The sequence below is a fragment of the Heteronotia binoei genome, chromosome 16 (genome assembly GCF_032191835.1).
Source record: "Heteronotia binoei isolate CCM8104 ecotype False Entrance Well chromosome 16, APGP_CSIRO_Hbin_v1, whole genome shotgun sequence".
In the NCBI taxonomy this organism is placed as follows: Eukaryota; Metazoa; Chordata; class Lepidosauria; order Squamata; family Gekkonidae; genus Heteronotia; species Heteronotia binoei.
Genome location: NC_083238.1, coordinates 27096095 through 27118553, shown reverse-complemented (window position 1 = coordinate 27118553; position 22459 = coordinate 27096095). Strand labels below are relative to the sequence as shown.

The 22459-nt window shown below is 42.3% G+C and overlaps 1 protein-coding gene across 2 annotated transcripts in view; it reads right to left on the bottom strand.

Annotated features, from left to right (window-relative positions):
• LOC132585366 (sodium channel protein type 2 subunit alpha-like) overlaps nucleotides 1-22459 on the bottom strand; it is a 147956-nt gene that overhangs the window by 65998 nt on the left and 59499 nt on the right. The window contains exons 2-7 of one of the 2 annotated variants that reach the window (XM_060257227.1): nucleotides 20652-20973; nucleotides 13093-13210; nucleotides 6269-6359; nucleotides 3452-3580; nucleotides 2856-2947; nucleotides 1465-1737 (exon numbers count right to left, since the gene is read on the bottom strand). In XM_060257227.1, coding sequence (XP_060113210.1) covers nucleotides 1465-1737; nucleotides 2856-2947; nucleotides 3452-3580; nucleotides 6269-6359; nucleotides 13093-13210; nucleotides 20652-20921 — 973 coding nt within the window. In that variant the 5' untranslated portion in view covers nucleotides 20922-20973. Of the gene's footprint in view, nucleotides 1-1464; nucleotides 1738-2855; nucleotides 2948-3451; nucleotides 3581-6268; nucleotides 6360-13092; nucleotides 13211-20651; nucleotides 20974-22459 lie in introns of those variants that run through there. The other variant, XM_060257228.1, reaches the window with a different exon arrangement.

Genomic DNA, 22459 nt, shown 5'->3' with positions numbered 1-22459 from the left:
GCCAAGGCCTGGGTGTTCACCGGCAAGGTTTGAATGCCATGCAAATTCCGCAAAGTGACCGAATTAGCTACCTAACCAAAACCACACCGCTGCTGGCAGTACAAGGTAGGCGAAAAACACACCACCCCAGGCCAATTAGGTGATGTGAAAAAATTCCTACCTGGCCCCTAATAAGGCGACCGGTAACAAACCTGTACTGCTGCAGAGCGGGCGGGTGGGCCAACGACTCCACGGAACTGCGTGGAGACGCCCGGGGCAGAGGCTACTTAAAGCCTTTGCCCCCGCCCCCCAGCAAAGTCCCCGGATGCCCGGGAAGCTGCTCTCTCTCCTGTCGGGGCTGCAAAAGACGGCCCCACGGCGCGCAGCCGCATTGCGGCGCGGCCGGGGTGGGGCCGAATTCTATAGCAAATGTAGAATAGGTGCGTAGAGTAGATGGTGCTGAATTGACGACATCACAAAACCAATGGGAGAATCCTGATACTTCTTGAAAATCCATTATAATAGATTACAGCCAGCTATTATGCACTGGATTGGGATAATGCATAGATGGTGCGTTCCTCCCTTCTTCTGCCCATACTGAGCCGCTAGGCTTAGCTAAAGATATTGAAATGGCTAGACATTTAAATTCACTTGTGCTTTCCTTTAACAATGATGGCACAAATGCATGAGTCTTCTCATCTGGGCACAAGTAAAGGTGGCCAAAATTATAACTGAGAGTTTGAAAGTGATTTAATTAAAGATATTGGCTTGTATCTAATGAACAGCCAAGAGAAGAACAGGAATATCTCCTGCATTCCTCTCCCCTTTTGCAGAGAAGGGGTAACATTATCCCTCCCGCTCCTTAGTGTAGCCCTCCAATCTACATGGCTACTCTTTCCAAAGTTTAAAAGGGACTGGAAGAGAGGAGAGGAACAGAGGACAAATCATTATTCCAATGGTAGATTATAAATCAACTTGATTTATGAGACCATAATGTAACACTAACAAAAATACTCCTTTGGTTTAAATTTAATGTGCATTCCAATGCTTTCACATCCCTGACAGTCATAATCAATGTTCCGTCTAAGCTGCAGAGTCTTGATAGCAAAAACTCTACTTTGTGAGCTACTGGCATTAAAGTGGTGAGCTACTGCATAAATTATTGTGTTCTGAGGTCATCCTTCCTGAGCTAAGACAAAAATGTGTGAGCTGGAGGCTAAAAGTCTGTGAGCTAGCTCACACTAACTCAGCTTAGAGGGAACACTGGTCATAATCTAATGATTTAGTTCAAGCTTACCCTACCTACACACAATATTTCAAGGGGTGTTAACTTTTTGTTAACTAGAATAAATGAAATCAATGGTATCCACTCAAGAGTGATGATTGTAGTCTTGATTCATTATATAATTTTGGAGAACAGTAACCATCGTCTGCTTGTGATTAGCAAAGTAAGTTTTAAAATATTAAAATATCACCAATCCTTACTGTCATCGTCGACGTACTCATCCCAGTTAAATGTGCTGATGGTTGTATTAATAAATGTGCCATTTTCTCCTGCTGAGCTATTGAAGTAGGAAGTGATGTTTATCTGAAAAGTAGAATTGTCTGGTGGCCAGATCAGACATTTATGCCTCAAGTTCCCCATGAAAAGCTGGAGCCCTATTAGTGCAAATACACTCAGACAAAACACAGTCAGGATCATTACATCCGAGAGCTTCTTCACTGACTGAATTAGGGCTCCCACAATAGTTTTCAGGCCTGTAAATGGAAAAGGGAGATTCATTATGATGCCATGCCCTCAATGTAGAGGACATCCATGTGAATGTACTTGATTTAGGTAACATTTCATGCAGAATGACCATGGAATGAGTTTTAGGGGATGGTGACAAACGATGGTTTCATGAAAAGCTTGTGAACATGAATGAGAAGCTGTTATGCTTATGCCAGTTTAAAACTGTGTAAGGAAATAAATATAACATGTATTTATATAAAACCACAGCAACATTTTGCCTATGCTTAAACGTGACTTTGCTATCCATGCTCTATCTCAGCTCTACACAGAAAAACTACATTGCTTTCTTTTGTGGGTGTCTCTTGCCCAAACCATCACAAGAATCAGTATTTAAAAATATTCCATAGAGAAACAAGAAGACAGTTATTATTTTTGATATTTTATTAAAGCTGTATTCAGCTTCACTATAAGAAACTGGGAATGGTTTGGAGAAGACGGACATCTTTTAGAAAAATCCCCATGCACGGCCCATGCTGTCCTTCATGTTTGCATATATCTACGCATAATTTAAAATTAAAAAGAAAACAGATTGCAAGTTTCAGTCTTAAGTGCCTGCAACAAATGGTAAAATTTGCATCAATATGAAAGCCTCAATATATTGATTTTTAATAGTGGAAAGCTTGATGTCATAAGATGCAAATCATATAGCCACTTACTGCCAATGTCTCATGCAAAAAATCTGTTAAACTCAAAGGCTGATTAGGGAAAAAAACTCAAACTAAAATATTTAAAAAGCAAAGAATCACATTTCACTGAAACCAAATTCTTTTGATTCCTGCTTTTTATTTTCGGCTTTACATTGCACAGCAAATAACGAGGCTTATGCTCAAAAAAATGGGATTTTGTCTTCAATGGCGTTTTAAAAGTCAGCCTCCGTGTTTAACCTAGCTCTCACCTGGAATGACTGATATTGTTTTCAATGCCCGGAGAACTCTGAATGTTCTCAACGCTGAGACATTACCCAGGTCCACAAACTCTGTCACATATCTGTAATAGGGGAGTTCACACACAAACACAATGACAGCACGCAAAGAACAGTTGGAGATACAAAGGGGCCTAGCACTTCATACCGCTCACTTCTTACCTGGGATTACAGAAATAGTTTTCAAAGCTCTCAATACTCTGAAAGTTCGAAGAGCTGAAACATTGCCTAGGTTTACAAATTCTGTTACATACCTGTAGAATTAAATCACAGTTATTCAGAATTGAGGCAGAACTGAAGCTAATTATTTGGGGTCTTTCATCAAGACCTTATCCTCTTTGGCACATTTGCCTTGCGTTTGATAATGCGTTTTCCTGATTGGCAACTAAAGATTAAATGTTGCTGAAGCCAATCTCATTGTTCTATATCCTACTATTTCACTAAGCTTTTGGGAGGATATAACCCACTGAATATTCTTTTGAACCAACTAGTTTGGGAATTTTATAAGATGGGCTTCCATTCTGGGGAACAGAAAGAAGATAAGATACTGGCATCAGCTGACAAGAGGATAAACTATATTAGTTCTGGTCCTAGTGGCACACAAACCATTCTGTTCTGCAAGCACAGGAAGACTAAAAAATAAAATTGAAAAGGGAATTTATTACAACACGAAATCTTTCTTCCCTGTCAAATAAAAACTTCCATTTATGGCTATGAATGACTTACCCACCCCATTAAATATTTAGAAAAACACTTACGCAAATGTAATGACTGTGAAGTCAAGCCAGTTCCAAGGGTCTCGAAGGAAGGTGAAACCTTCTAAACAGAAGCCCCTTGCAAGAATTTTTATTAGGGATTCAAAAGTATAAATTCCAGTGAATGTGTATCTGTGGGAAATATTAGCGTAAGAGTTAAAAAAGAAACAAAATGGGAATGATTTTAATGCAACATCCCAAACAACAGAGATTTTTAAAAAGAAGAAAAAAGTTTAATAGTTTAAAATAAAATAACAAAAATGACTTTCCAAGGGGAGAGGAATGAGCTCTCCTAAGCTAGAAATACAAAAATGAAATGGGCTCCAGAACCATCCTATAAAGTTTCATGTTCACCATACCAGGACAACCCAGCTCTAATGGCTAACAATTCTGAAGGCTCTGTCGCCAGATAGAGAATAACTGGGGAGGAGGGCTGCTAAGTCCTCGGTCTGGGCAGGGAATCTCCTGCCCAGGAGGTTCTCAACTCGGAAGTGATGTTATCGAAATGGCAGCGTCTGTGCAGGGCTGCTCTAGGCATTTCTGGGAAAACTCTATGTGTTTCCTGGGTGCTCTAGCCATTTGGAAGGTATGGTACAATAGGTACCATAGAGTTTTAACCTCCCAAATAGCTAGAGCATCTGGAAAAACCATAGAGTTTTCCCGGAAACACCTAGAGCGGCCCTTCACGGGCGCCACCATTTTAATGACATCACTTCCAGGTGATGTCATTTTGCTATGCGTGCATCGCACACATGAATGTCCCCCACCGGGAGATGAAGAGGACTTGGCAACCCTAAGGGGGGGGAGGGGTGAAACCAAAGTCAGAAGCAAACAGTGGCTGATGGACATTCTTTTTGATCTGCCATTCACTTCTCATCTTCTTTCCTTGCTCTCCCCTCTTCCCACCTCCTAAAGAAAATTAATCAGTAAGGAGTGAGATAAGAAAAGATGAATAACAAGCAAAAACAAAAAAACAGCTCCTCACCCCCCCCCACCAAAAAAAAACCCACCCAAAGGATTTTTTTTAACCTCCATGTTTGTCTTTGGTCCCATTCAGTATTGCCTATGGACAGGGGACCCTCCAAAATTCCCAACAATGTGCATTCCAAATTGAGAATTCTCCCCATAGAGGAAAGACTGGTGCCTGCCCTTGGGGCAGGTGCTGGTGTTTGCCTGTTCCCCCACCTCCTTGGAATGAATCACGAGGGTAGGGGGAGCGAACTGAGGCTTAAGGCAGAGACACTGGCCATCAGGGGCTGGTTTGCTGACTGACCTGTCCTCCTCAATCAGTCTGGCCCAGCACAAGCTCCCCACCACTGGAGACTATGTGGGATTAGCTAGTCACTGGTGTGGGGCTGAACAGGATTTTTTTGGGCGTCACTCAAATTGGCCAAGAGTAGGGCCTTTTTTCATCTGTTCAGCATGGTCTGAAGGGGTGAGGTATAAATAGGCCTGGTAAAACTGGCTAGACCCTAACTGGGAAGGTGGGAAAAACATGGGTAAAGGGTATTTAGAGTTGGTAAACATCCCAAGATATCAGTGATGGGGGGGCCTCAACTGGGTACCTATAAGCTTGACAGTCTGGGTGACTCAGTGGGACACCTCTTGGGGATGGGGGAGCATACTATGAACCTTAAAGCTTAGCAATCGTGGATGGGAATATGCCCCTCCATCCCCTATATGCACTGTTAAGCGGGTCATGACATGAAAGGTTCTGACAGATTTCGGATCTGGCTCTAAGCCTGGGTGGTTTTGCCCTGTGAGGAACCCATGCTTTAATATGTTAATTAAAGTGGTGCCAATCAATTTATGTGTAAATAAAGTCCCCAGTTTAACCCATAACTTATGTTGTGTTTCATTCGAGGGGTGGGCAGGCAACATGTGTCCCAGCTCTCATTTACACACTCACTTGGGAGGACCTGATAAAAACATCAAAAACTGTCATTCTATTGGAGGCTACGTTAGAAATTACTTTCCAGCACCCTAAGTGGTACAGGGCTAGGGAGAAGCAGAAAGAGAAATTCTGAACTTTCTAATTCCACTCTAAAGAAACAACAGAACATTTTCAGAAACTAAGTGGACTAGTTTGCTAAGCACAAACAATACAGAATGGAAACTAGGTGCAGCCATCCAGACCAATTTTGGTTTATTATTAGTTATTCATTTTATTTCAAATGTTTGTTTCTAGCCTTTCCATTGAAAAGGGACTGCAAGTACCTTAACAACAATATAAAATCAAAACATACAATAGCATAATAAAGCATCAATGCAGTTACAGCACCATCAGTGACAAAATGACATAGGTAAAGTATGAGGATAGACAACAACAAATGCTGACATTTCAACAGGATGTAGAAGCACAATCCTAAGAAGAATTACACCCTTAAATCCCCTAACTTCAACGGATTTAGAAGGTTGTGCTTTGTTTACCATTGCCATCTGAACCCCCTTTAGTGAGGGAGGCAGGTGAGCTCTTAATGGGAAACAGTCCTATAATTTAAGTTTATCTCAAGATGTTTTCAGTGTACGCTTTGTAAGCATAAAGTGAAAACACCAAGTGGGGATAATTTGGTATTTCTAAAGAGGTTATCATCCACATCTGCCAGTGAACAATACACGAAAGGCTCTAGTCATGAGAATCAGTCATATAGGCTGCCAATCGCATTTGGCTTCTGGCTAACTTTGGAGACACATGTGCATTTCTGAAGCACCATCAAGTTACAGCTGAGTTATGGTGGACCTCATAGGGTTTTCAAGGCAAGAGACAAACAGGTAGACACGTACTCAGAAACAATGGAATGGAAATTAAGTTTAACTTACTCTACATTCTTTGTCCAGTCTGGAGGATTACTCATGGTCATAAATACACAATTGGTCAAAATAGTGCACATAATGAGCATGCTGAATAATGTATAGTAGAGTTAAGGAATACATAAGATAGAGAACTTGTCCTAAGAAGAACCATACCGTATCAACTATGCATTATTTCTAAAATCACTACTTTTTTTTTATTTGGTGAGAACCCATGATTAGGTCTCATAACTCCCCTACATGTTGCTCCATAATTAAAAGAGAAACAGATGGAAATGAAAGTAAATTTTCTGAAACACAAAATAAATAAAGTTGATTTCTAAACAAAATATACAAAGGGCTGTACTAAAAGTAAAAGCTTAGCAGGGTATGTATCATGCATATAAGTTCACGAAGACATTTCATTGATTTTTCTGTGTAAGAGTTTCTGTAACAACATTCAGCCTAAACTCCAAAGGTGGCTCACAACAGACAATGAAACAACAATAAAACACGTCCTAAAAGTAATAAAAGGAAAATGTTGAATACCTATCCTGCATAAAAAGCAAAGAAGAATATACCTTATACCTAAAACCCATTGAAGCAGATGTCAGTTGAATATCTCTGGAGATATTTCACAACAGAAGCATCACCCCTGAAAAGCCATTATCGGTATTAGCATCTCCTAGGGTAGGGGTACCATGGAGAGGGTGACTGATAGAGGTCTTGAAGTATGGACAGATTCATATGGGATATGAGTCATAATGACTATTTATAACCTCTTAGGGTTGCCAGGTCTGTGTTGGAAAATAGTTGGAGACTTTGGAGGTGTATCTGGGAGAGGGCGGGGTTTGGGGAGGGGCCTCAGCATAGTACAATGCCATAGTGTCCACCCTTCAAAGCAGCCATTTTCTCCAGGGGAGCTGGTCTCTGTGAGCTGGAGATAAGTTGTAAAAGCGGGTGATCTCCAGGCCCCCACCTGGAGGCTGGCAGCCCTGTCTTCTCAGATTTTGTATGCTTGCAAAACAATGCTTCAAATACAGGATATTGAGGAGGAAATTCAGTGGTTCAGCTAATAACCCATTGAACCCTGGGAGCTAACCCAGGGCATGTAAGAGGTCATACATGGCAGAATAAATAAAAAACCCTGAATGTTAGCCAGGACAGGAAAGGGGTATGAATATAGATCAAAACAAAAGTTTTATACAAATCCTGAGCAGATTCATCTAGCTGTTTCACAAGCACAGTACCATGTATTTATCTATTTGCAAAAAAAAAAAATGTATTTTGATATTGTTCCTCCAAGCTGTTTCTGCTGTGGTGCCTATATCAAAACAACAATTCCAGTTTCTTGGGGGCAAAAGCATTGGGTCCCCGAGTATAGTTGGAAGGCACATGACCCAGCAATTTTGATAATGCCAAGCGGGTCTCAGTTTGGGCTTGGCAGAAGAAAGGCAGGATAATGTAAAAAGTGGATAGCTTCAGCACAATCTTATTTTTGTCAAAGAACCACTACTTTCAAGGTAAAGGGAAGTTGGGGTATGGAAACCCGGGTTGTTTCCAAGGAAGGGGGGCCTTGCCAAGATGGATGATACCGAGACCCAAATTAGAAAAAATGGGAGGGACAGTGGCTCAGTGGTAGAGCATCTGCTTGGTAAGCAGAAGGTCCCAGGTTCAATCTCCGGCATCTCCAACTAAAAAGGGTCCAGGCAAATAGGTGTGAAAAACCTCAGCTTGAGACCCTGGAGAGCCGCTGCCAGTCTGAGTAGACAATACTGACTTTGATGGACCAAGCATCTGATTCAGTATAAGGCAGCTTCATATGTTCATATGTCAGCAGAGCTTCTTGCTCTGTTACAGAAACGTCTTCCATCGTTCCCAAAGATTATCTACTTAAAGGTACATACACTGAAGTTCCCCGGGCACGAGAGGCAGTAAATGACCACATGATGGCACTGCAAACTAAGAAAATGTTTAGAGCTGCTTTATTTTAGGACTACACATATTTTCAGATTTTTAAAATTTATTATATTTGCATCACATCCTTCCTGTGGGATGCTCACAGCAGTTTATGCAGGATCCCCAGGGTAGGCACAGAGTTGCACTGCTTTGGAGATGAAAATCTCCAAAGTGCCTTCAGACTTTTCTCTGGTCTAATGATTTTGACAGCTATTTCGGTTTGATGATACTCAGTAATGAAAGTGGAGTTGGTGCTTCTGCCAAGGAATATGAGTTGCAGAGTTATAAGTATTACAAAGTGAACTCTGTTTATTTGTTGGAATGTAAAGACTGGAATTGCCAACTCTCTCCAGCCCCTTCCAATAAGAAGCCTGGTTTTTGACTCTTCGGGATGCATTTGTTCTTTTCCTTCCTAGCTTGATCCATTATCTAGTACAAGTATAACTTTCCTACATTTAGAACAAAGTCTAAGTCCAGTGGCACCTTTAAGACCAACAAAGTTTGATTCAAGGTATGAGCTTTTGTGTACATACACACTTTATCAGATACAAATATACATATGATCTTGGATGCCTCACTCTCTATGGAGGCCCAGGTCACAGCAGTTGCCAAGTCTGCCTTTTACCATCTTCAGCAGGTCAGGCAAATGATTCCATACCTCTCTGCCCAGGATCTCATCACAGTGACCCATACAATAGTCACCTACAATTCGTTCCATGCAGGCTTGCCTTTCAACCTGCTCTGGAAACTCCAGCTGGTGCAAAATGCAGTGGTGTGCCTGCTGACTGATGCCTAAACATGCATGTATCTAGCCATTACTCTGCCAGGCTGCCAGCTGAGTACCAAATCCATTTCAAGGTAATGGAGCTAACCTTTAAAGCCCTTAATGACCAGGGACCACCTCTGCCCATATACCCCCTGCAGAACCTTATGCTCTGCTAAGCAACACCTTCTGGTTGTCTGTGGCCCAAAGGATGTCCACTTAGCCTTAACGAGGGCCAGAGTCTTCTCTGTCCTGGCCCCTACATGGTAGAGCAAGCTCCTATGGGAGATCTAGGCCCAGCAGAACCTGTTGCAATTCTGCAGGGCCTGTAAAACAGAGCTGTTCAGCCAGGCCTTCAGTTGAGATGGTGAACATTAATGAGCATCCAGATGGCCTCCCTGTCACAAGCTGGCCCAATCAGGAGCAGCGATTGTTCAGCCAGGGACCAGGTTCTTGAAATGGTCACCATCTGAATTTTTAATTACTGATTCTTTAAATTAGTAACTTGTTTTGCTTGGTTTTTATGTTTTATCAAGCTGTTTAGAATTTATGTAACTGTTTTATCTTTGATGTGATCTGCCCTGAGCCCGATTGGGAAAGGTGAGATAGAAATGTGAAATAATAAATAAAATATAAGTAAAGGGCGAGCAGTAAATTAGCATGCAACATAATGAAGATGTTTAACAAATTCAAATTCAAGAATAACAAGCTTAGTTTATATGGTTACCATGCGTTTGTGTTCAATTCTGGGAGGAAATCATAGTGAAATAAATTGTAGATGGCTGTATCTTCTTTGAAACTGCAAAGAAACTTCAGGAATAGACACAAAAGGGAAATTGCTGAGTTGAAAGTTATTACAACACTCAGAACAATGGAATCCCCAGGACTTAACAGGGATATTGGTATCTTATCTCACTACACACATTAACCTCATTTAGTCCTTACATCTGTATTCTAACAATCCCCCAGAAGGGCCATATGTCCTTATTTCTTATTTGGAATAAAAGATATAATAGTAGACTGTAATGTAACATAGTGAATAGTAGAATCTAATGTAATCTAGAATGGTAAAATGGAATGTATTTCTCTGGTTTGGGGACAGGGGAAATAACTGTACACAGCCAATCACCCAACTTCAAAGACGTTGATGTTGTAAGGTTGCCTCCATGCTCAAGAGGAGATGGATGGAGGGCAATGGCAGGGTCTTAGTTAATTTATCTCAGCATTCCACACTTACGGATACCTCAGTCTCCAATTTAGATATATTTATTTCCTTCATTATGTTTTCTCCCTGGAATTGAACCCAAAGGAATACATGGTAATCATATAAACTAAGCTTGTTATTCCTGAATCTGCTAAACATGTTCATTATGTTGTATGCTAATTTACTTCTCGCCCTCAGCCTATGTGTATGGACAGGTATTTTTCATTTCACTATATATGAAGAAGCGTGCTGCACACAAAAAGCTGCACTCATACCTTGAATAAAACTTTGTTGGTCTTACAGGTGCTACAGGACTCAAACTTTGTTCTGCTACTTCAGACCAACATGGCTAACTACCTGAATCTTTCCTACATTTCATCAAAAATGGAGGGAAAACTGCTGTGGAGTCCCAGAGTACATACCTTTATAGTTTTTAAAATGATAAAGACGTGAATTGCTTGGCTCAGAAGCAAACAGAGATCACATAACCTGGCATTCCAAAACTAAATGTAACTGACAAGCCAACACTTCTACACATAAATATTTTCAGCACATTATCTTATTTCTCTTGTTACTTGATGCCTTAAAAAAAAAAACCCTTATATATTCATTATATTTTTACTTATTTCTTCTTCCAAAGAGTTAGATAACACTATGAGAAAGAGAAAATGTAGAGAAACTGACTTGTTCAGAACTTCCCAGCGAACTTTATACAGTGTAATCCTACAAACAGTTACTCCCATGGCTTTTTTTTTGTAGCAGGAACTCCTTTGCATGTTAGGCCACACACCCCTGATGTAGCCAATCCTCCAAGAGCTTACAGTAGGCCTGGAACTAAAAGCCCTGCAAGCTCTTGGAGGATTGGCTACATCAATGGTGTGTGGCCTAATATGCAAAGGAGTTCCTGCTACAAAAAAAGCCCTGGTTACTTCCATTTAAGGCCACTGACTTTAATGGACTCAGAGGGCACAACAATGCTCAGGATCACACTGTAAAAACAGCACTGATTTCATAGACCCATCACTGATGTTATTGTTAATCAGGGTATCCACATGCAAATTAAGATATACATTGTTTGACTTGGGGTGGGGGGGGGGGGTTGATCCCACAGAGTATTTCCCCAGACAGAAGGGAATGGCATTCTTTGTAGCCAATTTTCCCCTTGTGTTGTAGACTACCAACTAATTCCTGTGCTGTTTTGGGGAGGGGTTCTCCTTCTCCCAGGAGCAGCATTTTGCAAAGTATTTTGGGTTGTAGTGGGTGGGCCAATAGGAACAGGCCCCTCTCTATTTGTCTTGAGAAAATCCTTGGGATCCAAGCAGCTATGTGTGTGTATTTCCATATTGTGCTGGTGGCAGAAATATAAGCACATTTCAGTTTCTCTAGTGTGCTAAACATAATCAACATGACTAATTTGAGTTGGGATGCCATCTTTGTGTATCTATGCTCCCACATAGTGGGTGACATTTACCAAGCAAGCCTGCTATATGTTGGTTTGTTTCAGAAGACTCTGTGTGGGAGCCACAATCAAGATCCATTGGCTGGAGGAAGAATGCACTTCATACCACAAATCAGCCCTGAGTTTCTTTGCCTGGCAGTCAGACTGCTTCTGAATCATCCAAGCATTCTGATCTGGAGCACTCCCACTACAATATAATTTTCTGAAGAGAGCGAAAAAAGTCCTAAGTAATAAAATTATTCTAAGATGAAGATGTATAATAAAACATAAGTTTTTTACCGGACTTGTGACTGAATTAACAGTTTTATTTTGAAGCCTATGAGGGTACAGATCATAAGATAAATCACATACAAATTGCCTGCAAAGTTATCATCACTCCAAATCCCAGTGTAACTACGTAAGATTCTAAAGCAGGGTTGTCAGGTCCAACTCAGGAAATATCTGAGGACCTTAGGGGTGGAGCCAGGAGCAAAGTTGTGACAAGCATAATTGAACTCCGAAGGGAGTTCTGGCCATCACATTTAAAGGGACCACACTCCTTTTAAATGCCTTCCCTTCATTCGAAATAATGGGAGGATAGGGGCACCTTCCTTTGGGGCTCATAGAATTGGACCCCTTGGTCCAATCTTTTTGAAACGGGGGTTCGTGGTGGGTTGAGGAGAGGCACCGGTACCTCTACCTAAAATAACAGCCCCTTCAGAGCCCCAGATACCCACTGATCAATTCTCCATGATACCCTATGGGGACCAGTCTCCATAGGGAATAATAGTGTCCAGCGCACATTAAACCCCACTTCTGCTTTTTGATAACCCTGAAGCGGCTAACAAACCAGGGGATCCCCTGCCCCCAAATGGGGATTGGCAGCCCTGTTTTGAAGCCATGTTCTAAAGGCACAGACAGGTCACATAAGAGCTGGGCTAGGCCTCACTGCTACCTCACAGGAACTGCGAGTGAGACATACAAAATGGCACAGTACACTGTTACAGCACACAGCCGCAGGGAGGATCACTACTAGGAAGCTGTTCAAGGAAGCTTCCACCATTACTAAAATACCAGTCTTCTCCTTGTGAAAGCTCTGAGAATCTTCACCAGAGCTCCCTAAAACACAGCTTGAAATGCATGAAAAGGAACACTTATTATGTGCAAAGATAGTGAAGAAGAGGGGAAATGGGAGAGTGAGGGATGCCAATACAAGAAAACAGAAAGGAAAAGAGACAATGAAACAACAAGAAGTAAAGTTATAGAGACAGAAGGAGAGGGGAGTACAGCTATTCAGCTGCTCATATGAGCAGTAGATGTAGAAATGGGGATCAGGTAGAGAGAAAAAAAAACACAGTGAAAACCAGAGGTAAAAAGATCGGTGTTATGTGGTTCACAGCCTCCCCAAGACAGAAAAATGATCCAAACAATGAGAAAACAGAATAGTATTATTTCATTTATTGTGAACCAACCATTTGAAAAAGGATATGAATGTACCAAAATTTTAATAGCTATTTTTCTAATAGGGTTGAAAGGCGTTAACAGGTACACGGCAGAGGTGGCACTGAATCGGAAGATCGCCTTCCCTCTATTCAATACTATAAATGTCTGGAAGAAAAAAAAGAAAGACAGAAGGGGAGGGGGGAAATGGGAGCATGTAGTCATGCACTGTGCATCATTCGAACTCTATCATGTTGGTATCCTCTAATGTTCGTGGTAGGAAGAAAGCAGTAATCATATACAAACAAAACCCTTCCCACTCAATTGAGTTTAAGTTTCACCTAATACTGTGGGGTCTAAAGGACTGAATTAATTCAGTTGGGTGTTGGTCAGAAACCAGCTTCATGAGTTGCTATAAGTATGCAATCAGCTCAGAAAAAAAACAGACATCCTTCACAAACACAGAGCAGTGTTCTTCCCACCCAGAAGCAAAAAGTAGATGGTATTTTGATGGACAGGGCTGCTCTGTGTTCATATAGAGCATAACGGCAAACCATCTTCTCACCAAAGTGGAAGAAGAAGCATGTTACAGCAAACAGCTTCACAGTGCAATTTTAAACACAGCTGCACCTTTCTAATTCCACTGAAGGGTAACGGGCTTAGAAGGCTCCAATTCTGCTCAGGATTGCACTGCCAGGTACTGAGCCAGTGTGATTTGAACTACTGCTGCAAAGTGAGCAGATCTTTCTTTCTGTCACCTTGATACTATGCAGAGTAAGATGTGCCTGAAGCCCACTGAAATCAACAGCTTTGTCGTGCTTCTCTCTATACAGCATTGCAGTGTTGGCCAGGTCAAGAGACTTGGGTTAAAGCTTAGCAGAACATGAGCGGAATGTGGCTCTGTGCAGCCAGGGACTATGGACTGGTTCACAAATGTGAATGGCTTACACAGGGTCTCTTCTGACACTAACCCAATAAGGCATCTTATGGGGAAGAGCTTTGTATGAAATGGTGCTCCATGGACAGGGCTTTTTTTTGTAGAAAAAGCCCAGCAGGAACTCATTTGCACATTAGGCCACACCCCATGACATTGCTTCACACAGGGCTTTTTTGTAGAAAAAGCCCAGCAGGAACTCATTGCATATTAGGCTACACCCCTTGATGCCAAGCTAGCCCAAACTGCATTCCTGTGTGTTCCTGCTAAAAAAAAAAGCCCTTTCCATGAAGATTTCACATTCACTATAGCATTGGAGGGGAGTGGGAAATCACTGACTGAATGTAGCACTGGTAAAAAGAAGCCTCCTGAAGCCCGCTGCATCGCAGCCTGGCTGAAGGGGAAGTTTTGCCCCCCCTTGGAGGGAGAGCGGAATCTTCAGCGCGCTTTTGAGCGTGTCCTGAGGGGGCGGGGCTTCAGCGCTGTTGCTGAAGCCCCGCTCGGCGCCGTGGCAGTCTTCCCGGCGTTTTCGGCCCACCCGCCCGCCCTGTTTGTTATGCAGGCAATTGCTGGTTGCTTCCGTTTGGAGGGGCCGGGTAGGAATTTTTTCACTCCCCGGCGTTTTGTCATGTGACTGGGGGGTGTTTTTTGCCTACCTTGCATAACATTTCAGTGGATTGAGGAATTGGCTTAGGGTTGGTGCCTTGGTAGAGTTTGGTCACTTTTTTTAGGGCAGGTTCTACAGGGTTTATGGCACCATGCGGCCTGGGGAGGACCGGTTAGCCTCCCCCTTTTGGGGAGTTAGGGGTCTGTCAGGATCAATCTTGGGTGTGGCTCGAGGTTTGTGAATGCAGACTGTCCTGGAGACTCGATTGGATGGGTGCCTTTCGCTGAGACTCGCGTCTGGTGTCTGGGCCCTCCGGTGCGAGCCTCCCTGCTGGGCCTGCCTAACGGGAGCTGTGGCTCACAGCTCCGGCTGGGGGGCCGGGTCTCTCGCCCGCTGAAAAAGGCAGGGGAGCAGCCTGAGGAGACCCCTGGCCCTGACCTGGCCGCAGTTCGGTTGCCCTTGCCGTTGCTAGTTATTTTAATAAAAGTGGCCCATATTTTCACCATTTAATTGTGTCCGTCTCTTTATTCCGACTTGGGGGGCAAATGTATCATGTGCACGGTCAGGAGGGATCACACAGAAGACATTCACCAGGTAATTCAGGCAGCAATTGTGAGGAAATAACTGGCAAAGCCCACAACAAAACAACTTTTTGATCATGTGTAAACAAACACGCTTCACCCAAGAAAGCAATTAACAACTTTAGGCAGCCAGCACCCCCGGCCCTACAGGCTTAGGTCTCGTTCGCTTTAAAACTACCTCATGTTTGCTTCATTGGAGGGCTCATGACTGGCTTATTAAATATCCCCAAGTTATGTATAAAATCTTACACCCTTGTGAAATGATTCATTGAATCATCACACAGTTTGCACAGGAGAACCATTGGACGTTTTGCACAGCTTCATAAGCCTTAATTCTCAGTGTCTTCATCATTACATTTAAGGAGGAATGGTTAGAATTTGTTTATTGCAATGGAAAAAGTACAAAGTACCTGACAACTATGGCCATGAGCTTGTTTTCCTATCAGGGCTTTTTTTTTTTTTTGGCGCGTACAGTAGGCCCTGTAAGAAGAGCCCTGTAAGCTCCTGGAGAACTGGCTACATCAGGGCTGTGTGGCCTAATATGCAAAAGAGTTACTGCTACAAAACAGCCGTTTCCTATCAAATTAATAGGAAATATTTAGACGTTTACTATTTATCTTTCACGTGCAGGAGAATAAAGGCAAGAACAGCTACAACAGCAGTTTTCCTTTATGCCTGCCAAAACTGCAACGTACATTTCCCTGCCAGGTTTTTATAGATGCCAACATATTTATCCTCCCTATTTAATGAATTGCCTATGCTGTCACCTGTTGAGATGTTGAGCCATCTACAGCAATCAAGCAACCATTTATATTTTATTTGTAGTGCTTTTTTTTTCAAAAAAAAAAAAAACTTGCTTCCTTGTTTAGAAACAGAAGAAACCTCAACCTACATATAATTCTTGACCTAAAAAGATTCCTGCCGTTTCTATTTCAGCAGCCTCTTACTCAGTTGAAATACACTTTTGGCTGGTTTGTTTTTAAATACATTTGGGGGCAGAACAGCCGTTGCCTCTGCTCAGGCTGAAGCATTCTTTTTTTGTTCTGGAGACAGCCACGATGTGAACATTTGTGTTCATCAGCCACAACAGGGACCAGCCAGCTTTGCTAGCAGTTCTGTGGATCCCAGAGGACATAAGAAAGGCAAGCTGACTTAAAACAGAGGACAGGCTAAAGAAGCCCATGCTACACTCTGTACAGTGGACTGTAGAGTATGGAAGTTGGTTGTCCTTTAGCAACATGCCTGTGTTTCTATAGCCTCACATATGCTGTGTCTTTTAAACACCATGCTCAGCTTCCTTTTTAGGAATCTCCTCAGAACAAGATGTTATAATGAATCTGTTCTCCTGATCTTTGCTGCACATTAAATTTTTGCACTTCAGTTTCACAGTGTCTTTTCTCTTGTACTCTATGAAACAGCAAACAGTTTATCCAGAGATCTAAGAAGTTAGGGGGCCACATTCTATGATCCTCATCTGCTTTTCTACCCATCCTGTATCGAGTGGGTAGAAAATAAAAACAAAAAGCATTTGACCTGCTGATCACCTGAAATGCAAAAGCAATCGCTATAGACATTGACAGAGCAGTTCTATGCAGAGCTATTCTAGTCTAAGTCTACATAGCATTACATTGTCTGTCTGTTGCCCAGCAGCAATTTATCTCAAAAATCTTGCATGACCTGATTTTGTGAAACCAAGGGCCCAAAATATAAACTAAGACTGTCATGGCTCTTTTATCACTGCCACTTTGCCTATAGTTTAATCCATCTCGTAAAAGGCTACCAAATCCAGTGGAGTATCAAATCCAGTTCAAGGTCTTGGCACTAACCTTCAAAGCCCTGGGCAGCCTGGAACCTACATATCTCCAGGACTGCCTCTCCCACTATGTCCCTCAAAGAGTGTTACGCTCATCTGAACAACAGCTGCTGGTGATTCCCGGCCGCAAAGACATCCATTTAGCCTTGACCAAAGCCAGAATCCTTTTGGAAGACTTTTCCAAGTGAAATCAGGGCCTTGCAGGATTTGCTTCAGTTCAACTGGGCCTGTAAAATGAAGATGTTCTGCTGGGCATTTGGTTGAGGCAACAGATGTCCTATTATTCTGGCCTCCCCTGCCTCACCCCTCTTCTGACTTAGCTATTCAATTGCTACTGCCCTTTCAATCTTGGGCATTTTTATAGACCTCTGAGCCATCGGGATATTAATTACGGTATTGCAGGATTGCAGGAGAGCCAGTTTGGTGTAGTGGTTAAGTGTGCGTACTCTTATCTGGGAGAACCGGGTTTGATTCCCCACTCCTCCACTTGCACCTGCTGGAATGGCCTTGGGTCAGCCATAGCTCTGGCAGAGGTTGTCCTTGAAAGGGCAGCTACTGTGAGAGCCCTCTCCAGCCCCACCCACCTCATAGGGTGTCTGTTGTGGGGGAGGAAGGTAAAGGAGATTGTGAGCCACTCTGAGACTCTTCGGAGTGGAGGGCGGGATATAAAAGGAAGATACAAATGATCCTAAGGGACCATACACATCTGGGCCATTTGCTTTTTGAGATTTTACCGTCAGGTAGACGATATAGAGTGTTGAAGGCTAGGACAAACAGATTTAAGGACAGTTTTTATCCAAGTGCTGTGGTTAGGTTAAATGCAGGGTTATGAAGGATTATCTGTTTTAGATGTATTTAATGGTTTAAATGGTTTTAAGGGTTTTATGAATGTTTAATGGTTTTATGAATGTTTATTTAATGGTTTAAATGGTTTTAATGGTTTTATGAATGTTTATCCGTTTTAGATGTATTTAAATGGTTTATGAATATGTGTGTTTGATGTGTTGGTATGTTTGTGGAAGAGCACCTCATTTCGTTGCTCTCTTTTTGTTGAGAACAATGACAATAAATTCATCTATCTATCTATCTATCTATCTATCTATCTATCTATCTATCTATCTATCTATCTATCTATCTATCTATCTATCTATCTATCTATCTATAAATCCAATATCTTCTTCTTCTTCTTTTGTTGTTTTATCCTATTTATTATGGTTTACATTTGTTGTGAGCCACTGTGTGCTGGGATATTTATTTATTAAACAATAAATAACTTGTTTCCAAAGGGCTCATTTTTTTTCATATAACGTCTCTGTACAATATATGCTGAGCTCTGAAAGAGGATGAGGTGGATTCACAGACCAAAGGTCTATCAACAGCTATAATAGCAATGAAGCCTCCAGGCACAGGTGCAGTATAGCTCTGGCTACCAAAGAACAGGGGAAGGGGATGCCAACACCTTAAGTTTCCTTTCGGAATCCACAAACAGGAAGAAACAGTCTGGATTAGACGGGCCTTGGTTCTGAATTGCCAACAAGGCAATTCTTATGCTTCTTGTATCTCATCTTTCTGTTGAGTTTTCCATATCTCTTATAATAATTTCCTTGACAGCGCACTCCTAAGCAGAGTTACCCCTTTCTCAGTCCGCTGAAGTCAACAGGCTTAGAAGGGAATAATTCTACTTAGGATGTCAGGTGCGATTGGTTTATGCTTAGTCATCCAAAGGAGGAAATCTGCACTAATAGAAGACATCAAAGTCATGCCACTTGCATAATTGCTTCAGAAAGGCAAGTCAAAAACTTCACCTTTCTATTTCTAATGAAATTCTATGCACCTATCCAGTGGAATCAATTATATTACTAGCCAAGATGACAATCATCATAGAGGAATTGTGTTTTATTTTATGGAAATGGGTCAGAAGGGAGGCAGGAACCGTATCTGCCTTTCAATAGCAATCTGCCCTTTGTCGTACAGTAAACCCTCTTTAGGATATATGTGGCTTTTGGACAGGTCAACTTTGTGGCTCCTGACATCTTCCCTGAGATGCCAACCAGCTAGTCAGTCTCTCTCTGATAAAGTCACCACCAAGGGCAAAGAGGAAGCAGCTGGAGGTGTATGAAGGCATATAGAAAAAGCTGTCAAGAGGCATGTATGGTGTGTGTGTGTGCGTGCGCGTGCACCTGTGCATACATGCACATACACAAGGGTTCAATGCAGTGCTTTTTTGGTAGTAAATCCCAGCTGGAACTCATTTGCATATTAGGCCACACACCCTGACATCACCATTGTTTTGCATGGGGCTTTTTGCAGAAAAAGCCCAGTAGGAACTTATTTGCATATGAGGCCACATCTCCTGACACCATTCCTGTGTGTTCCTGCTCAAAAAAAGCCCTGGTTCAATGTAAGAAACACAAACCCAAGCACAGGGCAGAGAGAGGAGATAATCAGGGCCTTCTCCGTAATGGCCCCTTCCTGGTGGAACCAGCTGCCGGAAGAGGTAAGGGCCCTGCGGGACCTTGCTCAATTCCGCAGGGCCTGTAAGACAGTCCTCTTCCGGCTGGCCCACAACTAACCGGCACTGAACTTGAACTGAGTGTAGCTGTAAGATCGCTGTATGGTTTAATGTCTATGTATATAACTGTAACAAATGTCTAGATTTTAACTACGTAAATTATGAAATATTAACCTTTTATGTTTATTTTTATATTCTATGCTAGTTTTTATATGTTGTAAGCCGCCCTGAGCCACCTGGTGGGAAGGGCGGGATATAAATTACAAATAAATAAATACAATCAAGATATGGAGAAGGTGCCCCTTCTGGGCTACCTGGCATGAGCAGGGGCCTGTCCTTTGTGGCTATGAAGCACATTCCTAACTCCCTCCCTTTCACCTGCCTTCTGCAGGGAATCATACCGAGAGGAAGGAATTAATCTTCACCCTCTATAGGCCTCCACAGGGGAGGAAGGCAGGGAAACACCTTTGTACTAGCTCAGAAATGGAGATTGCAGGCAGGGAAAGGATGCCACCTGCCTAATTGTTCACAGTGCCTCATGGTTAGGATGGCCTTGGAGATGGTTATTCTGATGCTGCGCTTCCACAACAACCAAGTTCCAGAATTAAGAAAGTCATCCCAAGCATGTCTATGCATAATCCTACTCAGGTTTGTCCAGTAAAGTTTGGTGCTAGAAAGGCACTCTTAAGATTGCACTGTAAAGCCAGTTTTTACGTTGTCGTAGCACAGAAAAAGGTGGAGAAAGGGCTCTAGGAGAGGGACAATTCATCAAAAACACCCACCCTTCCCATACATTTGTGTTGCTAGTCCCACTGTTAATTAATTAAAAAAAACCTCTGTGCATTTGTGCTTCAACAATTTCCCATCTGTAAAATAAGGTGACAATTACAGTAAAAATACCCAGAATATTACAATCAACCTCCTTCACCACCTACAAACTCAAGGGGCTATCTTGTCAACACTAAGGCTCCAGCATGGAGAGTTTGCTTGTGAGCAGCACTGGTGAACAGAAAAAATACACAACGGTAACCACTACATGGGGAAATCATAAGCATCTGCAACTATTATGTTCCAAAACATTGACCAAAAGGTACTTCCACTGAAGTGCCTGCAGGGCTCCAAACTCCAGTGGAATTATGTTAAACTCACAGCATACACTCACTTTTTTGTTCGCATAGAAAGGGTCCAGGTCCTCCAAGGGCTCAGAGACCATTCCCGGAGGGATGTCTCCATAAATAAAAGGCAGTGATTTGCCCGCCTCCAAGTCACTATTGGGTTTGGGTCCATTTTCGTCGTCGTCAATGTCTTTGCGCTCTTGTTTGGGCTTCTTAGCTTTTTCCTCAGCAATACGTTGTTCGATAGCTGCCAGAGATTCTCTCGTGAAAAAGCGGAAGCTGTCAGGTCCTGGTGGTACCAGCATTGATTGTGCCATCTTTTCATCCTGCAACTCTTAATTATTGTTGTGCCCCATGCATAAAAAAGTGCTAGGATTAAAAGCAGAGAGAGAGAAGATTAGAACTATGCTTTGTGGAAGGAAAGGAAAATGCTTGCATATCTTTGTCTGCGGGGCAGCTTATTAACTGAGCTACTTAAAATGTGAGAGTAGTATGTTTTGATGTTCGTTCATTCATTCATTCATTCTCCTTTAAGCACATTTTCTTTCTAATTTGCAAATCTTTCTGACTGTCCATGGGTACAGGAGCTATTGCAACAATCGGGGGGGGGGACCTCTTCAAACTCTTCCCAATTAAATAGACCAGCAACAATCAAAAGGATCTTCTGCAATGACTATAAGTGTTATTTACTATGGCTATTATTTGTATAGCATAGCATAGCACAGCACAGCATAGTATAGTATAATATAGTCACAGAACCTTTATTGGCATAACAACAACAGTATCAAGTCAAGGAAGCAGGGTGTGTGTGTGGAAAGGTGGTTAATTAAACATCCTCTTATAAGCACACTGTGAGCCCCATGGTACAGAGTGTTAAAGTTGCAGTACAGCAATCCTAAGCTCTGCTCACGACCTGAGTTCAATCCCCGGCGGAAGTTGGGTTTTTAGATAGCCGGCTCCAGGTTGACTCAGCCTTCCCTCCTTCTGAGGTCGGTAAAATGAGTACCCAGATCTCTGGGGGGAAAGTGTAGATGACTGGGGAAAGCAATGGCAAACCACCCCGTAAAAAGTCTGCCGTGAAAACGTTGTGAAAGCAACATCACCCCAGAGTCGGAAACAACTGGCACTTGCACAGGGGACCTTTCCTTTCCTATAAGCACAGTAAAAGAAGTTTGCCACCACTTTGATGGTTTCAGCCTTATTTGAGGCTAGTAAGCTTACTATCTTGCTTTCATCGGATTTACCCTCCAGGGATTGCAATATAGGATCCAGATAGGATGCATGTAAATCACAGTAGAATCTACAGGATAAAAGTACATGCTCTGTTCCTTCAGTTTCCCTCAGCCCACAGGGACAGAGCCTATCAAAGAGTGGTATTTTTTTAAACCTCCCATATAGCACGACAGAAGGAAGCACATTAAAACGGGCTAACATAAATGCCCTTTGAATATGGGAATCAATCAAACAAGAAAAATACTCTGGAAGTGAACCACTAAAAGGAATCCCCCATTGCACAGCATAGTATAGTGTGTATAGCACTTAATAGAATGAGCAAAAAAAGTAGGTTCCCAGGTCCCTGCCCTGAGAAGCTTACAATTAAATTTATTCAGCGCAAGTTAGGTAAACAATAAAGGATGAAGAGGGGAGGGGAGGCAAGGATTACAAGAGATTAATGTAATTATATTAACTTTACCTGATTCCATAGTACAGTGCATTATTTTGTCATGGTTTCCCTTAGTTGACTGGATCAAGGTACTAGTCAGAACCCACTATCAATATCAATAGAAAAGAACTGAGTTGTAAAACAAATGGAAATAGTATCTCTGAGCATGTGAGCCATCACATCCAGTCCCTA